Here is a 19,000-nt window from a genome sequence, read left to right as displayed (position 1 = left end):
TAAATTTGTTGATATTTAATTAAAAGTAAGGAGTGATGGAAGGAGTATGTTACACAGCAATGTTACTTAGTATCATCAGCTCTGTTGGTTCTAGAGAGAGTACTGTGCGTGAGATATAGGGTACTCTTCGAAAGCATATCATTAACTGTTTTATGGTGGAGAAGGATATATGTTATTTTTTTTATATTTTATAAAAATGGATATACTCTATTGTCTTTATAAAAATGAATAGCTGCTTACATTAGGTACAGTAATAAGTAGCCTGATCAGAAATTATCCAGAGTGAGTAGCTAACTAGAATTAAAATTGGTAATACAGGTAGTTTCTTGGTTTTCCTAGGTAGTAAGATGGGAAGGACAAATTGTTTGGACAAGTACAGCCTTGAACAAGAAGTATTATAGGTTTTGTCTTACATATTACTGTATAATAGTAGTTCTGAAATGTTATACGAAGGTAAGGTACAATGCATACAAAACTTAGATATTGTGTTGTGGTGGCAGGGGGTCAAGTTTTCAAGTATGTTATCAGAGTGTATGTTGAACTGAATTATAAATAATTTCTTTATTTTTGTAGTAATTTAATGATACAGATGTAATGGCTATTATTCCTAGCTGCTTGGGAGAATCATATGCCACTGTTTTCTCTTTCTTTTAAGCAGTGATTGTTTGGTAAATGAAAGCTTCCATGTGGTGTTCAGATATATAGCCTATATTCATGGGGCAAAAAAGGTGTAATATTTTCCATGTTAGAATTGCACTGTCCATTTCAAAACTATATAGGAAATGTGTAGAACGTAATGTTTTTACCAGTACGTATCAAGATTACAAAATGAATTCTCATATTCTCTTTAGTGATTAGAAATATTTCATAAAAGCAGGCTTGTTGGTTTTTATGATTTTTTCGCATCTTCTGGTAGAGATTGTTAGAACAAGAGGTGTAGTAAAGTATTGTCTTCTTTTTGGACTGATTCTTTACACACTCCTAAATTTCTTGCAAATAAAATTTTTTTGTTGGGTTCGAGAAATTGCTTGAGTAACTTAGCATGATGGCACCTCTGTGTAACAGCCCAGGCTGGCTGTGTCCGAGGTATGGAATATTCTTTGGTAGGGGTACTGAGCACCATTTTGTATATTCAAGTCCATATGCTTTCCCTTGAGAGTCTGACTGATGGATTGTGCTCAAGTACATAGTTCTATGATTTCAAGTTCCAATTCTGATGTAGCATAATCTGCAGCTATGTTATTTTAAGAGTCAACTCATACTATGATTATGTAGTATCAATAATTAAAACCAAGAGATAATTTTCAATTATGGAATGTCATGATGATTGTTGCATTGCATGACACTTTTTGGTCAAAGATTAATATTATAATTAATCCTCTTACGCCGAAGGGGTATAATAAAAATCGTCTCCCGTATGCCGAGGGGGTCTCGGAGTGAGCGCCGAAGCGGACAAAATATTTTTTCAAAAAATCACAGCGCGCTTAGTTATCAGGATTAAGAGTTCATTTTTGGCTCCTTTTTTTGTCATTGCCTGAAGTTTAGTATGCAACCATCAGAAATGAAAAAAATATCATTATCATATATAAATATTGTGATATATGATAGTGCGAAAACAAAATTTCATATATAATTGTATTCAAATCGAGCTGTGAGCAAAACGGTTAAAGCCAACGAGTTTTTTTTTCCGTTGTTTTGTACACTAAATTGCAATCATTTTGGTATATAACACATTGTAAAATGATCAAAGCAGCAGAGAGAAAATATTATCACAAAATGATGCATAAATTCGTAATGCTCGGACATAAAAAATGTTTTTTTTTCAAAAATTCACCTTAAATCTAAATATTGTTCTAGAGACTTTCAATTTGTTTCAAAATGTCAAAATGAAGATAAATGATTGAATATTACTATACTGTAAGAATTTTAGCTTACTATTGCAGTTTTTGACCATTTCGGACAAGTTAAAGTTGACTGAATGTCGAATTTTTTTTAAATATTTTTTTTTATATGCAAATATTTCAAAAATGAGAAAAGCTACAACCATCAATTATTTTTTGTTGTATTCTACATGAAATCGCGCACATTTTCATATATAAAACTATGAAACGCCTAATATGAAATGGAGCAAATATAACGAGAATGCGACGTACGGATTTCGGAGATTTGCAGCGGAGAATCCGCGCGTGGAGGGAAGTAAAGTTTTTTTTTAAATTCACCCTAAATCTAAATATTGTGCTAGAGACTTCGAATTTATTTCAAAATGAAGATAAATTACTGAATATTACTAGACTGTAAGAGTTTTAGCTTACAATTGTGTTTTTCGACTATTTCGGTAGAGTCAAATTTGACCGAACGTGGTTTTTTTTCTATTTATCATGATTTATATGCAAATATTTCGAAAATGAGAAAAGCTACAACCTTAAATCACATTTTTTTGTATTCTACATAAAATTGCGCACATTTTCATATATAAAACTTTATGTAACGGCTAATTTAAAAGGGTGCAAACATTACGACAATCACATGAAAAAATTTCTGATTTTTTTCGGAAGAGTTACCGCGCAGACGTAAGGAAAATTTTTTTTTTTTTTTTTCATAAATTCACCATAAATCGAAATGTTGTGCTAGAGACTTGCAATTTGTTGCAAAATGAAGGTAAATGATTGCATATTACTAGAATATAAGAGTTTTAGCTTACAATTACGTTTATCGACCATTTCGGTAGAGTCAAAGTTGACCGAAGGTTTAAATTTTTGCACTTATTGTTATTTATATGAAAATATTTCAAAACTGATAAAAGCTACAACCATGGGTTGTTTTTAGTTGTATTGTGCATAAAATTGCACACATTTCTATATATAAAACTTTATGTAACGGCAAATTTAAAATGGTGCAAACATTACGACAATCGCACGAAAAAATTGATCAGAAGAGTTACCACGCTGACGTAAGGAAAAAGTTTTTTTCATGATTTCACCATAAATCAAAATATTGTGCTAGAGACGTCCAATTTGTTGCAAAATGAAGGTAAATGATTTAATATTACTAGAATATAAGAGTTTTAGCTTACAATTGCGATTTTCGACCATTTCGGTAGTCAAAATTGACCGAAGGTTGAAATTTTGGCACTTATCGTTATTTATATGAAAATATTTCAAAACTGATAAAAGCCTTAATCATGAGTATTTTTTTTTTGTATTGTACAGGAAATTGCGCACATTTTCATATACAATACTCCATGTGACGGCTAATTTAAAATGGTGCAAAAATTATGTCAAAGTGACGAAATAATTTCTGAGATGTGTCACTGATACTTTTTAGTGCGATAAGAAAGAAATTCTCGCTTGCGCGCCTGCGTAACGATTGTAAACAAAACATTGCCTTGATCCGTGAGCTCCCAGCATCCCCCAAGGCTTATGATTCAAAAGTTTTCGCCTGGTAGGCCTATAAGTATTTTTCCGCAAATTTAAAAAAAAAAACTTTTTATGTCGACGTTTAATACGTCCAATCAGCACCCGGGAGACAATTTATCTCGATGTTTAATACGTCCGATCGACGTAAGAGGGTTTAAGTACTTCTTTACCTATCAGCTTAGTGTGTGATAAATTTTTTGCGGAGCTTAGTTTATTCCAACAAAGTATACAGACCCTATTTTATATAGGAGTATTCTTTATGTACAGACTTGGTTTAGTAATTGGAACTATTTTTAACAAATAGTTACAGGTATGTTTGATGAGTTTAGTGGGAGGCACAGCTACTAACCAAGCTGGTGACTTATGTAGAGGATAGTTGTTTACTCAATGACTGAAGTGTGACTTCCAAGACAAAGAAGAGCAAGGGAACATCTCTAGTTCCTTTCTTTCTTTCTTTTTTTAAAATCTTCAGCTGATGAAAACCTTTGTGGACAAAGGCTATAAACCCAAGATGGCCTCAAAGGGATATAAGCCTGCAGACAGAAGATACAGGAAAATGTGATAAATAAATATGTATTTGGAAATAGAAAAAGACTGCTGTAACTGAATTCAGGATTTGCCAGCAGAAAGCAAGAATGAATTTGCTCCTCACCTAAACATTTGGCAGTCAGAAGATTCGACAACTGCACTGGGCAAGCTCCTAGATTTTAGTTGTAACCAAAATAGAACTCTTAGCAAACTGAGTAACAATAAACCTGATACGTACTAGAAAAGATGCACTGTTTGCAGCCTGCTCAGTGTTAGGAGAAAAGGCATTTGGGTCAAGTAAAGAAGAGCATAGAGGATCTTTGTCATTGTAGTACATAATGCAACAAACACAATTATATCTCACTTTATGTCCATGCCACAAGTGAACATTAAGAGTTGGCAAATAAACTTGACTGATGACAACTCTATCCAAGAGGTTGAGATGAGAGTCAGCACCTAAAGACTTCATTGGAGATTAGTACTTCGAACAAGGAAGAGAAAATAAGTTAAAATGCTAAGATATAATAGCTTTATCACAAAACAATCAGCAACAATTTTTGCTAGATACCAAAGTTTTGAGAAACTGAGGAAGTAGCATAACATACACATTTCTCCAAAGCCAATATCTTATCAAATATTACACCAAAAATCTTAAATTTTGAACATTATCATTTAAATGTAAATCAGGATGTGAAGGCAAAAGTATGCTGGATCAGCTATATATCATACTTTGAGTTTTAGAAGGGTTAAGCATCATGCCCCAAAACCTACTCCATTCATGAATACTATGTGCCAGATCTCTATTCAAGGATTGTGCAATCTCAGATCCAAGTCACAGAAAAGGAACAACAACAAAAAGAACATCCTCAACAGAGTAAACAATCAATTGCTCTTCAAACCTTTCCACATGTTACCAGTATAGATAGTAAATAGCAAAGGTGGGCCCTCCGTGCATCCTCTACTTCTGTCACTATTACTGCTACTCCTGTTGTTGTTGCTGCTTCAGCTGTCTTCAGTGGAGCTGTGCCTGCCTTTGGGTAGGATCCTGAGACTTCTTCATTTGTTGCTTTTGTGGCTCATGGCTCTTTACAGAGGCTCTTTTAAGAAGTTTGTCCTTACCACATCTTTCCTTGTAGAAGAGATATTGCATGAGAAATGAAGCAGGAGCAAGAATAGAAAACCTTTGACTTGCCTCTACCTCCTTGAGCACTTCATTTTCCTCCTCTTCCATAGGACTCCCCACTGATGCCACTCTTCTCAACAAAGATCGTTTTCCCTTTCTGAATCAGTCCTCTTGGAGGAGGACAGTTGATGTAGTAATCAAGTATGCTCATAATCTTTGCTGATTTTAACTTCTTGAGAATTGGTGGTCTTACCTGTCCCTTGCTTTTCCACCTGTTCCTGAAACCAGTCCTGATTTATCTGGACTGGTTGCCATCCAGTGTGATGCCCATCATGGTGACCAGTTCCATTTTCAGGCGCTGTCCTAGCCCGTTGAGATCTTCCATCATCTACTTTTCTTGATGCTGCATGGAACCATTTACCTGTGTTTATTATAGGGCATGGTATGTCCTTGTCCACTGCTGTCCAGGCTGGTACAGACCCCATCAGGCATTGTTAGGGGTCCTACATCGAGGATGGATCAATATTCAGTATCATCTCAGGCTGATCTAGTGCCTAGTTTGGTGACTTACCTGTTCAATGAGCCTTTCCCAGGTTCTGTTGTGTCAGCTCCTTTAGCCTAGTTGGATTCTAAGTAACCTGATGGTACTGTCTTGTCAGAACCACATCATATTGAATTGGAGGGGTACTTTTGTGAGATCACTGAGCTCATTCTGAAGAATTTTGATCTTGTGGAAGCATCAAAAGTGTCCCCTACATATTTGAACTCCTCAGTTGACTCTGGAGATCATGCTTTACCTTTGCCTCCTTTGATCCCAATTGCTAGTGGGTTGCTGGAGAAAGTGGATTCTCTGGTCGCTGGCCCAGAGAATTTCTTTCCCCTGGCAGGCCTGTGGAGCTTCTCCCACCTTCATTGTCACACTAGGAATTATGTGCCAAAGGACAGAGAGATCTGCCCCTTGCAGGCAAGTCCATCATTCTGTGGACTGACGAACAGTTCTGAGGGAGCAGTTTAATGTGGAACAAATTATTTTCTCTTTTTAAAGCAATAGCCATAAAATTGATTACTGTAGTTACTCTCCAGGTGTTTCCTGTTGTCAGAGCTATTGCTCAGTACATTGACAGACTTTAGTGTGTCTTGGTCTCTGGAAAATCAGTCCACCAACTTGTGAGTTGCAGTGGCATTTAAAGCTTCTTTTTCTATACCATGTTGTGACCAAGAGCAGTTCCCATCTGCAGAATGGTATGGTGCTTAATTCCACATAAAAGAGCAAGGTCAAGACAGTAATAGAGAAAGAGGACTAATTCTCAGGACACTTTGATCTACCATGCAGTGACCTTTTACACTATAGACATCTTCAAAGGTCACTTCAGCCATGCATTCCAGGGCAGGTATGCCACTGATGTCAGGCGGGTCAAGGAGAAACCAGGCTTCCTTTAAATCTTTATCTGGTAAGAGTCACCTTAGCCTTTAGACAGGAAAGGGAAGAACGGAGGAAGATGCCAAGGATTGTTACTCTTAATTCAACCCAGTATCTGGTCTGCCCCCCAGGATTGCCCATATCCCAGGTCCTGTCAGCTGATGAGAGGGCCATGCTAGAAAAACAAGTTCTAGAAATTGCATGAACTACCTTGTCATGCAGTTTTCAGGTCATGCTCAATCACATGTCATGCTTTGTGAATCTTATGCCACAACTCCTTCACATTTTGTGCCCCACAGCTAGAGGGGTTAGGAATGATCTCAGATGGTTGGTGGATGACAGGATCCTTATAATTGGGGTCTGTTGAACTCATTTGCTCTTTGAGATGCTTATTACCAGATGCAATGAGGAGGGATTGGGCTTGCTCAAAGAGGACCTCTTCACTTCAGGTAAGTGGTGTTCATGAATGGCAACTCCATGATAGGGGCATATGTCAACAGATTGGCACAGCAGATGCATAAGTGGATGGGCTGCCAATTTATTGAGCTGATGGCCAAGTTCTTTCCAAGCAGAAGGTTTATAGTGGAGTTTTTTTTATCAGTGATGATTGACCTGTCTACCACCTGACTAAAACACGAAGCTCCTGATGTTTGCTTTCTTGACTACAAGCCTCAGGATAGCATTGGATGACTCGTTCCAGCATTCCAAAGACTGTGTAGGTGATTGCCTCTTCCTACAATATGCCTGGATCTGCTGTGTGATCTGGTTACTTTTGGATTGAGCATGACCATCATTACTCTTCATGGCCTCAAGCCAATTGATATCTCGATCTTCAGATTCTCATAGTCCAGGCATCAGAAGAACTCTTCTTATCTTATATACCTGTAACAGCCCCCTGACTCACTAGAAGATTTATCCTAATTTTAATACCAAAGGTTTGTTAGTTATGAAAAGTAGAAATTGATTAAAAAATGTAATATTTCTCATGGGACTGCACACAAGATGTGTTGAATAGTCAGGAAGTCCTCAGTAGCTGTCTGTGAAGAGAAATGGGCCATCTTCTGTGGTATGTTGGGAGGGGTGTCTCTTTGGTGAGAGCCACTGTTCACCGTATTACAAACTTTGTCATCTTCCTTAATGGAGGCAAGCTCCTATCAGCCCACTGGAAAGAGTTTCTATTCGGCCCTCAAACTGGAGGGCATTGATTTCTCAGCATTGTGGGAGCTTTTCATAATTATGAGAAACCCCTCCTTAATCATGGGGAGCTTTGAAATCTTTGCTCATCCTGTAAAGTCAGGTCTCCAGAGTGTGATGTTTGTTGTTCTCTATAGCTTCTCCTTGGTGCTGTTGAACCTCCCTCAGAGAGGTTATGAGGATCTTATCCTTGAGGCTGTCTTTTTGCTAGTCTTAACATCAACAAAGAAAATAAGTATGTTAGACAATCATCCAAAATGCATCTGGCCATGAGAGGAGTGGAATTATCTCATTTTTATGTTCTGGAGTTTTGGGCAAAAGCTCAGAGCTCATAATTTCCTGATTGAAGCTTTTAGAGCTCTGCAATTCCATTCTCCAAAACTTCATTGATGGTGATAACAATGAGATATCTGTGTCTGGTAATGGCTGTGGAGTTTTATGTGAACAGGACTTGACACTATACTAGGTCTGGATGTCAATGCTTGTTTATCCCAACTGCTGACATACTCATCAGGTAGTTAGGCAGATAATTTGGTACCCCATGCAAGACTCCATGAAGTCAGTGAATTGCTTCATCTCTTCTGTTTAGGAGATACTTCATTGTTGCCAGGGTTCTGGGGACAGGTGTCTGGAGATGCCAGACTATCCTTTCCTCCTTCAATTTAAAAAAAAAACATCACCCCCAGACCTTTGGACACTCTCTATAGGACTTGTGTTGGATTCATAGCTACTTTGTTAGGCTACACTGGAGCAGGAAAACTTCTCGCCTTAGACATTGTGGTCATCATGGCATATGGAGTGGAAATGAGTATAGCTAATACTCTTCCCTTCTTCCATACCACAGATAGCCCACGGCTGTAATTCACCCTGGTGTAGCATGATGTAGGGGATTTACATTAAGAATATTCCATCCAAAAACTACATTGGATAAAAATGCCACTCTTAGGCACAAGGTCAATCAGTCTTTGCGTCAGTAAATGCCGAGATTTATAGGAGGTTGCATATATGACTGGGAAGTTGACATTTCTTGTTGTTACTGAACCACCTTTGCAGTCTTTGCTATATCATGCACATGCTGGCAATACAAGCACAGATGCAACCTGGTACTTCTAAAACAATACCACCCATCCAAAGAGCAAGTCTCTTAAATAAGTTAAAGTTTTTATTCTTCATTGAGACAAACTACAGTTTTTCTTAAAAAATAATTGCATTTTTTCAGATATATATTTATGTTAATGTCCTGCCTCTACCCATCCCAACATTTGCCTTTGTAACTGAAGGAAAAAGTGAGGGTTCAGCTATGTGAGTGGCTGGGACTCTTCCTCTCACTCGTCATGCACACTAAACTGTTTCATGCACACAAAGAATTCTCCTAAATAAGATGGTTTGAATATCTAGGAGAAATAAAATCATTATGTGTTATGTAATATTATTGTTTTGGAACCAGTTCTTGTAACTGGAAGCTAGTTTGTCTTATTAAAACATCCATTTGTAAATTTTAATGATGCGAGAACACACAAAGATATTCTAAAAAGGAACCTTGCTTTATTATATGTATCAAGTTGTAGCAAAGAAAATGTCATGCCTGAAGATGAATTTGAATTACTTTTCTAATCACTGTAGGGTTGGAGATCTAATATTGCTCTTTTCAAGGTGATAAATGTTAAAGAAGGTTGCAGAATCTTGCAGTACGGTTTTCAAGCATACTTTTTACAAAGAATACAAGGCAGGTGACCTGCTTGCGATGTTACACAGAGTCCAAATTTGTCATTACAGAATCTTTTGTAATCTTGATAAGTTGCTGTCCTCCTCATTTTGAATCCCAGTGACTTTTAACCGTTGTGGTTCATGTTGCAAAATCTTACACCTTTAAAGAAAAGTGCTATTTACTTCAGCTTTTGGGGAAAATTAAATCTTTACTCAGCCAGCAGTGATCAGTCAGTGTACCCTTTTAGCATTTGTGTTTATTATGTTGTGGGTGGTGTATGTGTATGTATATAAGCATGTTGACGTATAGTACAATTTTGTGTGGGATCCTCACATAACTGACTGCAACCTAAACCATCATTCTTCCCTCATATTTTAGTAGTTAGATTTTGTAATTCAGGTAAGTGTTGTCATGTTTTCAGGCGGAGACTTGTGCCATAGTCGTGGAGCTAGCACAGATGGATCAACGATGGATGCATATACCTACTCTGCTACTGAGAGTAGGAGGGGAACGTACAGTGAAGCTGGAACACTCCCCATTGGTAGGAAAAATAGGAGACGATAAGAGCATGAGTGGTTTATATGCAGCATGGGAATAAAATAAGTTAGTGTTCACTTTGCTTTTGGGGGGAAACATTTCTGATGTCTTGCCTGATGATGAGCACATGAAGGATCATCGTTTAAGTCCGTCTCTGAAAAGTCTTTGATATTAACATGAATTAGTTTTATGTTCATGCACTTGTAAGCTTTGCTATACATATCTTTTCAGGCCTTGTATATAAAATGCTGTAAGCACTATATTGTGCTTGGTTTTTATTATCAGTAAGTCTTCACATACAGTAAGTTTTGCTTGACATAGAAAGGCTTGTTTTGCTAGGCAGTATATCTTATTATTTGTGTATCAGTAATTTCATTGTGTTACATCAAGAACATACACTGTGTCTGAAAGCTTATGAGCTTTGTGGTATAAAGGAAGGGAACATTCACTCAAATAGTAAGGCACACAGATTATTTTTGAAAGACATTAGCTGGAAAAGTAAAAAAAGGTGGTTAATTAAATGGTATAAAATAAGGAAGTTACTACTATAAAAAATGGAATTTTTATAGCATATTTATAACTTTTTTATTTTCATACAAATCCATCAATGATAATTAGCCTTTTTACTATTGTCAAATTCCTTTAGACATAATCCTCTGATATCTTTAAGACAGTAGAAGCACAGCCCCAGTCCAACAAGACTCCATATGCAGTGATAAAGCATGCATCTGTCAACACAAAGTTATTTATACTAAGTACAGTGTACTATAACAGATTTATGAACCAAAATTTGAATTGAAAGCAGCGGTTATCATATGTGCAGAATTCTGCATTTGAAAATGGATTGTCATCCTTTTGTGTGGAAATAGTATTAGTTTAAATAATGGGCACTTGATCAATCAAACATTAAATTTCCTTTTAGTTTTCTTCATAAGCTTTCAGAGTTGACCCTCACTCTGTTGCAAGCTTCTTTAATTGTGACCTGTAACTTGGGGCTTTGTTCTGTGAGAGTCATTTGTTTTTGAATCTGTATATACTTGCTGTCAGAATTCTATTGATCCCTTGTTTTTGCCTTTTGTGCAGAGGACATTACAATCCTAGGCTGCCTCTTTTTCGTGCTTTGACCTTAGCATCATTGGAAATTCTCCCTCTTCCATGGTCATCCCTTACTCATCTCTTAATGCAGTAGTCTCCAAAATTTTGAGTACAAAGGTCACATTATGTATTTTACAAATGTTTGCAAGCAAAAAATGAGGAGTTTTCAAATCAATAAAATTTTAATTGAATGCATAAGCATTATTTGAACCTTTTGCCATTGGCAAGAAATGACTTGGAACAAGAGAGATAAGTTATACTTTGGGCAGAAAAATGTTGTGCTGATACAAAAATTATATGAGTAAAAAATTTTAGCAAAAATTATATGAGTAAAAATTTTTAGCAAAAATTATATGAGTAAAAAATTTTAGCACTTAATTCTCTGACATAATACATATGGTAATTTTAATGGGCCCATGAAATTTTACAAATATTCATCCAAATTGAGAATTTGATGAATTTTGTTCTCTCAAGAAGAAAAATAAGCTCCAACAAAGAAATTTAGTTAACCAAACCAAATCATTACAAAATTATACTAGGAAACCCAAATGTGTAGTGGGGTGAAGGGAAGAGGACCTTACCCTGTGGTTAATGGGTTTAACCAGAAGGGATATGTATGCTATAAAAACATTAGTATTTATATACTACAACCCAATTAATCATAGTTCATTGGAAGTCTACAAAAACCCTCAACTCGGTGGAAAAAAAAACCTTGGTATGTAAAGTTTGTAGAGTAGTATTAATTTTCCAGTAAAAAGCCTGTGAGGCCAGGTAAAATAGGAAATAGCTTGTATGTCAAACAGATCAAAAGGAAATGGCACCAAGCACTTATCAATAAGTTGAGGTGTGAGCGGAGGTAAGCTGGAAAACCACCATTAGAATGCCTAAAGGATGAAATGAAATTAGGCCAATGACCTGCCACAACAGTCTGACCAATTATGAAAACATCAAGGTGCCTATGAGTAACATTGTGCAAATGAAATTCTGTAAAGGTAAAATGGGAGCAAGCTCCAAATTATATATACCTATAAAAAGGCCTCCAAAAAGGAGAGATCATATTTTGATTCCTTCCCCCCTGGTTGAGATAAATTTTAGCTGCTGACATGTCTGCATTAGCTGACGGTTATCCAAAGAAACTTGCTCTTTTACTGAAGGAGGTCTCGCTCCTCCCTACCCCTGGGTGGGGTCAGTGCCATCAGTGTACCTTATGCAGTGCACTGTAGGCATTACTTAAGGCCCTTTGTAGCTGGCCTTCAGCCCCTAGCCTAGCTGCAACCCCTTTCATTCCTTTTGCTGTACCTCTGTTCATAATATCTCTTCCATCTTGCTATCCACCCTCTGCTAACAATGATTTCATAGTACAACAGCAAGGTTTTCCTCCTGTTACACCTTTGAAACCTACCTACTCTCAATTTTCTTTGGCTAAATTCTATATTCAGTTCAGTTCAGTCCCTCCTCCCCACAGAGACATGACCAGAAGGAAAGGAGTCAGGAGATGTTAACTGCAGACCTTAGAGTAAAACACTTTTAGGACCCCAAATATTAGAGGTTTTAAAAGTTGCAAGGATCCATTGATCCAATAATTTATTCAGAGTTGGGATATTTTGGGGACATGAAAGGCAGTTCAGCATTTGGGTAGGCATCTGCAAACCCCTCATGTACTTGAAGATCATGAAGTTTCATAATATCATTTGCGTGAGAGGATTATTGTATTAAAGGATGTCTTTCTACAGCACTTCTGAAATGAGACTTGTTGAACCAGTTTCTTAAATATTTTGGATATCTTCCAAGCCACGTGAATCCATGAGGCTTTCTAGCCCTGTAAATCATGGGCATTTTAAATTTTAAATCTTGTCTGGCTTTTATACAGAAAAACCATGTGAATCTGTTCTGTATGGCTTAAAATCAAGCACTTTTGCAACTCTTTTAAAACTTAAAATAATTTTTAACAGTGTAGTTTTACTATAGAGTATCTTTATCCCTTATAATTTTTTTACTCTTCAGCTCATAAATCATTATATAATACTGATAATACTTTTACATTCTTTTGTGCTAATTGACACACAGGTTTACATATTTTTGTTTCCTTGATAAGTTGATGCTGATTGTAGAATCAATAAGACAAAATTCACAGCTGAGTGTCCCTGGACGAATTGCCTTTATCTTTAAGCCTGTGATCCATTTTGATGGTAAAATTGAGGATTCTCATAAACTTACCCTTAGGATTACTTTCTTGATTCATTCACTCTTGGACATGTGAATAAAGTTATGATTGTGCCTGTATATGAACACAGATAGAACAAGAAGATAAGCTCATCTTGTTGGACTGCTATCTAGTAAGCTATAAAGGGAGCTCCTGATTTTTCTCTGCCTATGTACTTGGCTTTACAACAAAGCCATTTCAACTTGTTGACATTCATATTAGTAATGCTGCACTATCAACTCTTCTGTTTTATGCCTCAGCCAAATGATGGGACTTCTCTACGAGACAAAAATTTGGCTACTGTATTCTTAGTTTGAAAAGGCATGTTTATGAAAGCAGAACATACAAATGGCAATTACTGACTGTCTGAATTTTTCATAGTTTTTGTTTTTAAAAAGAATTGTAGTAACTTATAAGCACAATTAAGAGATTAGAATTGTAATTTGAGATATCTGTACTTCCCAAGTATTGTTTATTTTTATGTACAATATTTCAACACTATTAATTGATACCTTTTTAACATTTCAATTTAGTTCATAATGTGTCATCCCCGTAGGGGGGTAGTGCCGTCAGTGCACCTCATTCGGTGCACTGTAAGCATTACTTAAGGTCCTTTGCAACGTTCCTTCGGCCCCTAGCTGCAACTGCTTTCATTCCTTTTAGTGTACCTCCGTTCATATTCTCTTTCTACCATCTTACTGTCCAATCTCTCCTAACAGTTGTTTCATAGTGCACCTTTCAAAACTTTTACTGTCAATTTCCATTCAGCACTGAAATGGCCTTAGTTGCCCGAGTGCTTGCCATTGCCAAAAATCTATATAAATCAAAATCAAATCAAACAATGTTTCATGAATGTCTATGCAAAAAAACTTTTAACTGACAAGTGCAATTGAAATCTTACAGAAGGATAGAAGCCTTCCATTTTGTTAAATTTGTTTTTTAAAGAATTTTAATGGAATATTTTTTATACCATAATTCTTTAACCAATGCATGCATTTTTACATTTTACTAAGCCACAACTAATTGCTTGTAAGAGGAATTATCCAATATAGCACTATGTATATGCAGGTAGTCTAGTTTTCAAACATTGATATGTTTAATTTTTTAGTGAAAAAATTGCTGTATTTGTGACATATTTATGGTAATCCCTCCCATTCAACGAGGACATTTGCCTTTTTATTAGAGTAAAAGTTCACATATACTTGCAGTACATAGCACTCATCATATGACATCAGGTATTTGTTATCAGAATGTGTTACTTGAAGTGACTATGAGTTTTTCTGTAAAATTTCTCTTGATTGATTAAATGTAAAACAAAAAATATAGATTTTGAGTGGAATAAAACGGAAAATAGTATGGAAAGATACATCCATTCAAGTCTTAAATTAACAGCAAGTTATGGCCACACATTAGACAAAAACAAAAGGAATTTTTCTTCTGATTTAGGTTGCTTTTATGATTTTTACTTCTATGCCTTACACATACGTATTTATGTGGCAAAGTTTTTTTTGTAGTATGTATTCCTTTTTCATAGTGAAACCTATTTTTAATCTTGAAAATTTAGTTGGGGAAAAAGGGGGGAGGAATCATTTAACCTTGGTCAGAAATAGTTTGGAAGGTACTAGTTAATTGTTTACAATGTCTTTTGCAGTAAATTATTTTGGCTGAAACTGGCGGCTTATTCAGTTTAGTGGTTTTCTTCAAACAGTGTGTACCATCCCTAAGGTACTAAGTTAATCAAGAAATTAATTTTACAAATGTGAGTAATGGTGATGATTATGATGAATTCTTTATGTAATATTGTCTGTTTTCCACCTGAAATTTTATCTTCCCCCTGAAAACGTGAATAAGTACATATGAGGCCTTGGGAGGTACATGCAGATGTTGGATTATAGATTACCACTGTTCCCCTGGTTTTGTGTAGTGATATTTATATAGCTGACTTGGTAGTTATGTATTAGTCATTGTTTTGTGTAGTGATATAGATTGATGTTGTTTGTAATATTGGGCAGTTTGCATGGTTCTATTGAAATTTACATTCCACAGTTAATATACTACACTGAGAACATTTTTATATAATATTTGTAGATACCCCATCTTGTAGCAAATACCTTTGCTCTACTTCTTGAATGGTCTTTTCACCCATGCTTTTTCATGTTGTGTATTAGTGTCCTGAGTGTGTTTTTCATTTATTATAGAACAATGTAGTACAGCATTGGTATTTTTTTGTAACTCTGTTAGATAATTTTATAAATTATAAATTTTTGGAACTGTAGTAGACCTCTAGAAGTTTTTTTCTAGATAGTAAGATTTTAGTACATGGTAACAGTCTTATTGGATTAGTTTAGTTTATTTTAAAATGCATGACAAGTTTTTAAGTAAAGGGTTAGTCTGTAGGTAAACAGTGGGTTGTTCATGATACCTTGAAAATTCCTTTCATTTAGTTGTTAAAGATTGTACCTGAGGTGTAACAGACTAATGAACTGTTCATTCTCCATAGTGCCAGAAAAGAAAGACCAAGATTTGCTGTGTAAAGAGAGTTGTTATTGCATTCAGTTTGTTGCTTTCAACAAAGAACTTGGATTTCCTACAAGAAGAAAACCATTGCATAACTCCCATGAGTTTTAAGCCTTTGCCCTACTTAAGTTATCGTGACTTTGTCTGCTGGTTAGGGAGAGGTGAATTTTTTCAGTTATCTATGGCTTTGGCTTCTCATGTAAAATGCATAGATTAAAAAATTCTATGTAAAGAGAATGCTGCAGGGATGAACAAGGCCTGACATTTAATCCCTGATGACTTATATATCCTGTCTTTAGCTAAGGATGTTTTCAACTTTGTAAGTAAATCTTAATTTAGATTTATTCAATTCCCGGTTCATTTATTAATTTTAAGTATTGTTTTGCAAGACTGTTTGTCATTTTGTGTATAATTTGCTGGCTCTTTATTCATTAGTTAGGCTGGTTAGGCCAGGTCAGAGGTCTGCAGAATACTTTTTGCTAAATGAAACATCAGTGACATCCCAAAATGATAAAGCTTCATAAAAAAAATATAGGAATACCAGATTTGCAGTTCAATTTGGACATTTTACCGTAGTTTTTCTATATTCTGTCAAGGTTTTAGGATTCAGCTATAAACCTGGGTACATTTACCTCAGAACTGAATGGAGTACATTGTTCTCCTAAGATAAGCTTTTTATGTGAATTTTGCCCATAGAGGGTTACTGTTTACATATTTTGCTTTGCCAGGCACATTATATAAGCAATACATGAAGTTTTATAAAGCATCCTTTGGACCCCATGTTGAATTATTTTTTGGCCACTCCTTTGAGTGTATAATTACCTAACAGATAAAATCACATTTTAAAAATGTAAGTGTTCTTGTTGCTACATTGGTAGTGACACAAAAGCACATTGTTATGGTTGATATCTACCTAATTGTAGAAATATCTTAAATGTGGAGCAGTGGAATGGTGGGGAGGATTGAAATTTTTATAATTATCATTGAGTAGTTTTAACCTATAATGGAAGGGGAGAGCATGTATAGTGGAAAGACCACCGAGTTTGCAGGTCGCAAGAACTGAAATGGGAAAATGTCTTAACTACTATGTTCATGTTTGCATATGTATTTTTAGTGTTACCTCTTCATAATGGAAACTCAGTATTAATGTGATTGGAGGGTATCTTTATCTTTGATCCAGCTCTTCTCATGTAGTAAGGAAAATACCCAAAATTTGACTCCCAAAAGCCTATTTCCTTCTTAACTACAGGATATCAGTTTAAGAAGAACAATAATTACAAATGAAAAGTTGCTTTCTTCCCTTTGAGTTCTTGTCTAATATTTTTGATTTTACAAGAGGTTCACATGTAGTGGGTTTTGTAGTAGTACTGGATATTTTTATATTTCTATATGATTATTTATTCTAAACTGGGAGAAAATATCACCTTGGACAGGATAATTATAATTATCATGAAATAGTGGGTATTGTCATACTGTACTTATATAATGGCTAAAGTGCAATAATACTTCTACAAGGTAAGTGTCATTATAATTCAATGTATTTTGTCACCTTTGTTTATGATAGTGAATATAAATGTGTCCTTTTTCTTACACTGTATGTACATATTTCACTGCATGACTGAAAAAAGTAATTGTGTTTCCTTATATAACTGTATATCACCATATGCCTATGCATACATTACTGATAGTGTTTACGTGTTTTATGTTCATAAATAATTTTTATGTTCATAAGTAATAATTATTAAATAGGTACGTACAATGAGTTTTGCTAATATTTTTGCCTCGTTCATTATATTAATGTTTTTATATAATTTATTTGGCAGGTTCAACAGTTATTGAGGAAAACATGCAAGGCTGGGAGGGAAATTCTGAGAAGAAATTATCAGATAACGATCTTGGTCGTACATCTTACCCCAAAAAGTTAGTTTCCAGTTGTAAATGCTGTCAGGTTTTAATGCGAAAACATTATGACTTGCCTGAAAATCCTACTCGGACAGAAGCTCTGAAATACGCTTTCACATGCCCTCCCCATGGTAGAGTAAGTATCATTACAGGAAAGTTCATGTTTATCTTTCTTTAGGGTGCTGTATGTCTTATATAATAAGAAAAAATTTTTCACCAAATGTCTTGGTAGTTATTTATCATCATAGTCATAGGTATATATCAGATTAGCACAGTGATTTAGTAGTTTCATGCTGTTATGTAGTGAGTTATAACTTTAAGATTATACGTAACTGTTTCATCCTCTTCATCCCCTCCTTTATCCCTATCCCTAAACCAAGGGCTTGGTTATCTTGGTGCATCTTATTCAACTATTTCTGGCAAAATTATCAGCCTCAGCTATACCAACTTTCTCCAAATCTTCCATCATTTTTTCTGGCCATCTAATCCATTGCCTCCCTGTCACCCTTCTACCCATAACAGTTTACATCCAAGCCATTCTCACTCATCCTTACCACATGCCCGAACCAAGTCTCTTATATCTCGGATCTATAATGCTCTTGTACCACTAATTTTCTCATCTTCTAGCCTTTCATTCAGCATCTTCATTTCTTCTTCTTCTTCCAGCTTCTGTTCTTCTTTCCTTCTTAATGTCGATGTTTCTGAACGATATATCATCACTGATCTATATCTTTCATGGCAACCCCATTATCCATATACTGTATGTGTATGCCTAATTACTGAATGGGTAGGATGATGAGACAAGAAAGTCCATGGTATATTTCATAGAAGGTCAGTTAACAGTCAGAAGACAAGTAAAATACTAAATGTATGATATACAAAGACAAAAAACTAGATTGCACAATATAAAAAGAAAGGTAAAACACTAATGCATGAAACTTACAAAAGAGTAACTGAAATAACAGAAAAACACTAGTGAAAGGAAACTAACCTGCTGGTACAAAGAACAGAACAGAACCAGAAATAGCAACAAAGCAAGGGGAAGGAGAGAGTGAAAAAAACTAAAATATCAAGACAAAAACAACTGGGTAGAATAGGATTGTGTTCAATTGAGGAGCTAACAGTTTAATGTTAAGTGTTTCAAGTATAAATAAATCAGTTTGGTTGGAACTATGGCCAATAATATTAAAGTTTTCAACATTAATTAGAGTTTTTCATATTTTAGAATGGTTGCGTATGTTAGATGCCTCAGGGTAGGGAATCCTTGTCCCCATACGGTAGCGGACCCCTTCATGGGAGTCGATTCGCACTTTGAGCAGATGTCTAGTAGCTCCGACATAAGTCCCCAAATTACATT

The 19,000-nt window shown here is 35.6% G+C and overlaps 2 protein-coding genes across 2 annotated transcripts in view; one reads left to right on the top strand and one right to left on the bottom strand.

Annotated features, from left to right (window-relative positions):
* Nucleotides 1-19,000, bottom strand: part of LOC135216390 (sodium/hydrogen exchanger 9B2-like) — a gene marked incomplete in the record, with an annotated part of 345,785 nt that overhangs the window by 182,909 nt on the left and 143,876 nt on the right.
* Nucleotides 9,459-19,000, top strand: part of LOC135216448 (sodium/hydrogen exchanger 9B2-like) — a 110,477-nt gene continuing 100,935 nt past the window's right edge. The window contains exons 1-2 of the mRNA XM_064251818.1: nucleotides 9,459-9,930; nucleotides 17,565-17,779. Of these exons, the coding sequence (XP_064107888.1) occupies nucleotides 9,801-9,930; nucleotides 17,565-17,779 (345 nt within the window). The 5' untranslated portion in view covers nucleotides 9,459-9,800. The remainder of the gene's footprint in view (nucleotides 9,931-17,564; nucleotides 17,780-19,000) is intronic.

This window comes from Macrobrachium nipponense, chromosome 6 (assembly GCF_015104395.2).
Source record: "Macrobrachium nipponense isolate FS-2020 chromosome 6, ASM1510439v2, whole genome shotgun sequence".
Taxonomy (NCBI): domain Eukaryota; kingdom Metazoa; phylum Arthropoda; class Malacostraca; order Decapoda; family Palaemonidae; genus Macrobrachium; species Macrobrachium nipponense.
Note: the sequence above shows the minus strand (reverse complement) of the source record. Positions and strands in the feature narration are given on the sequence as shown.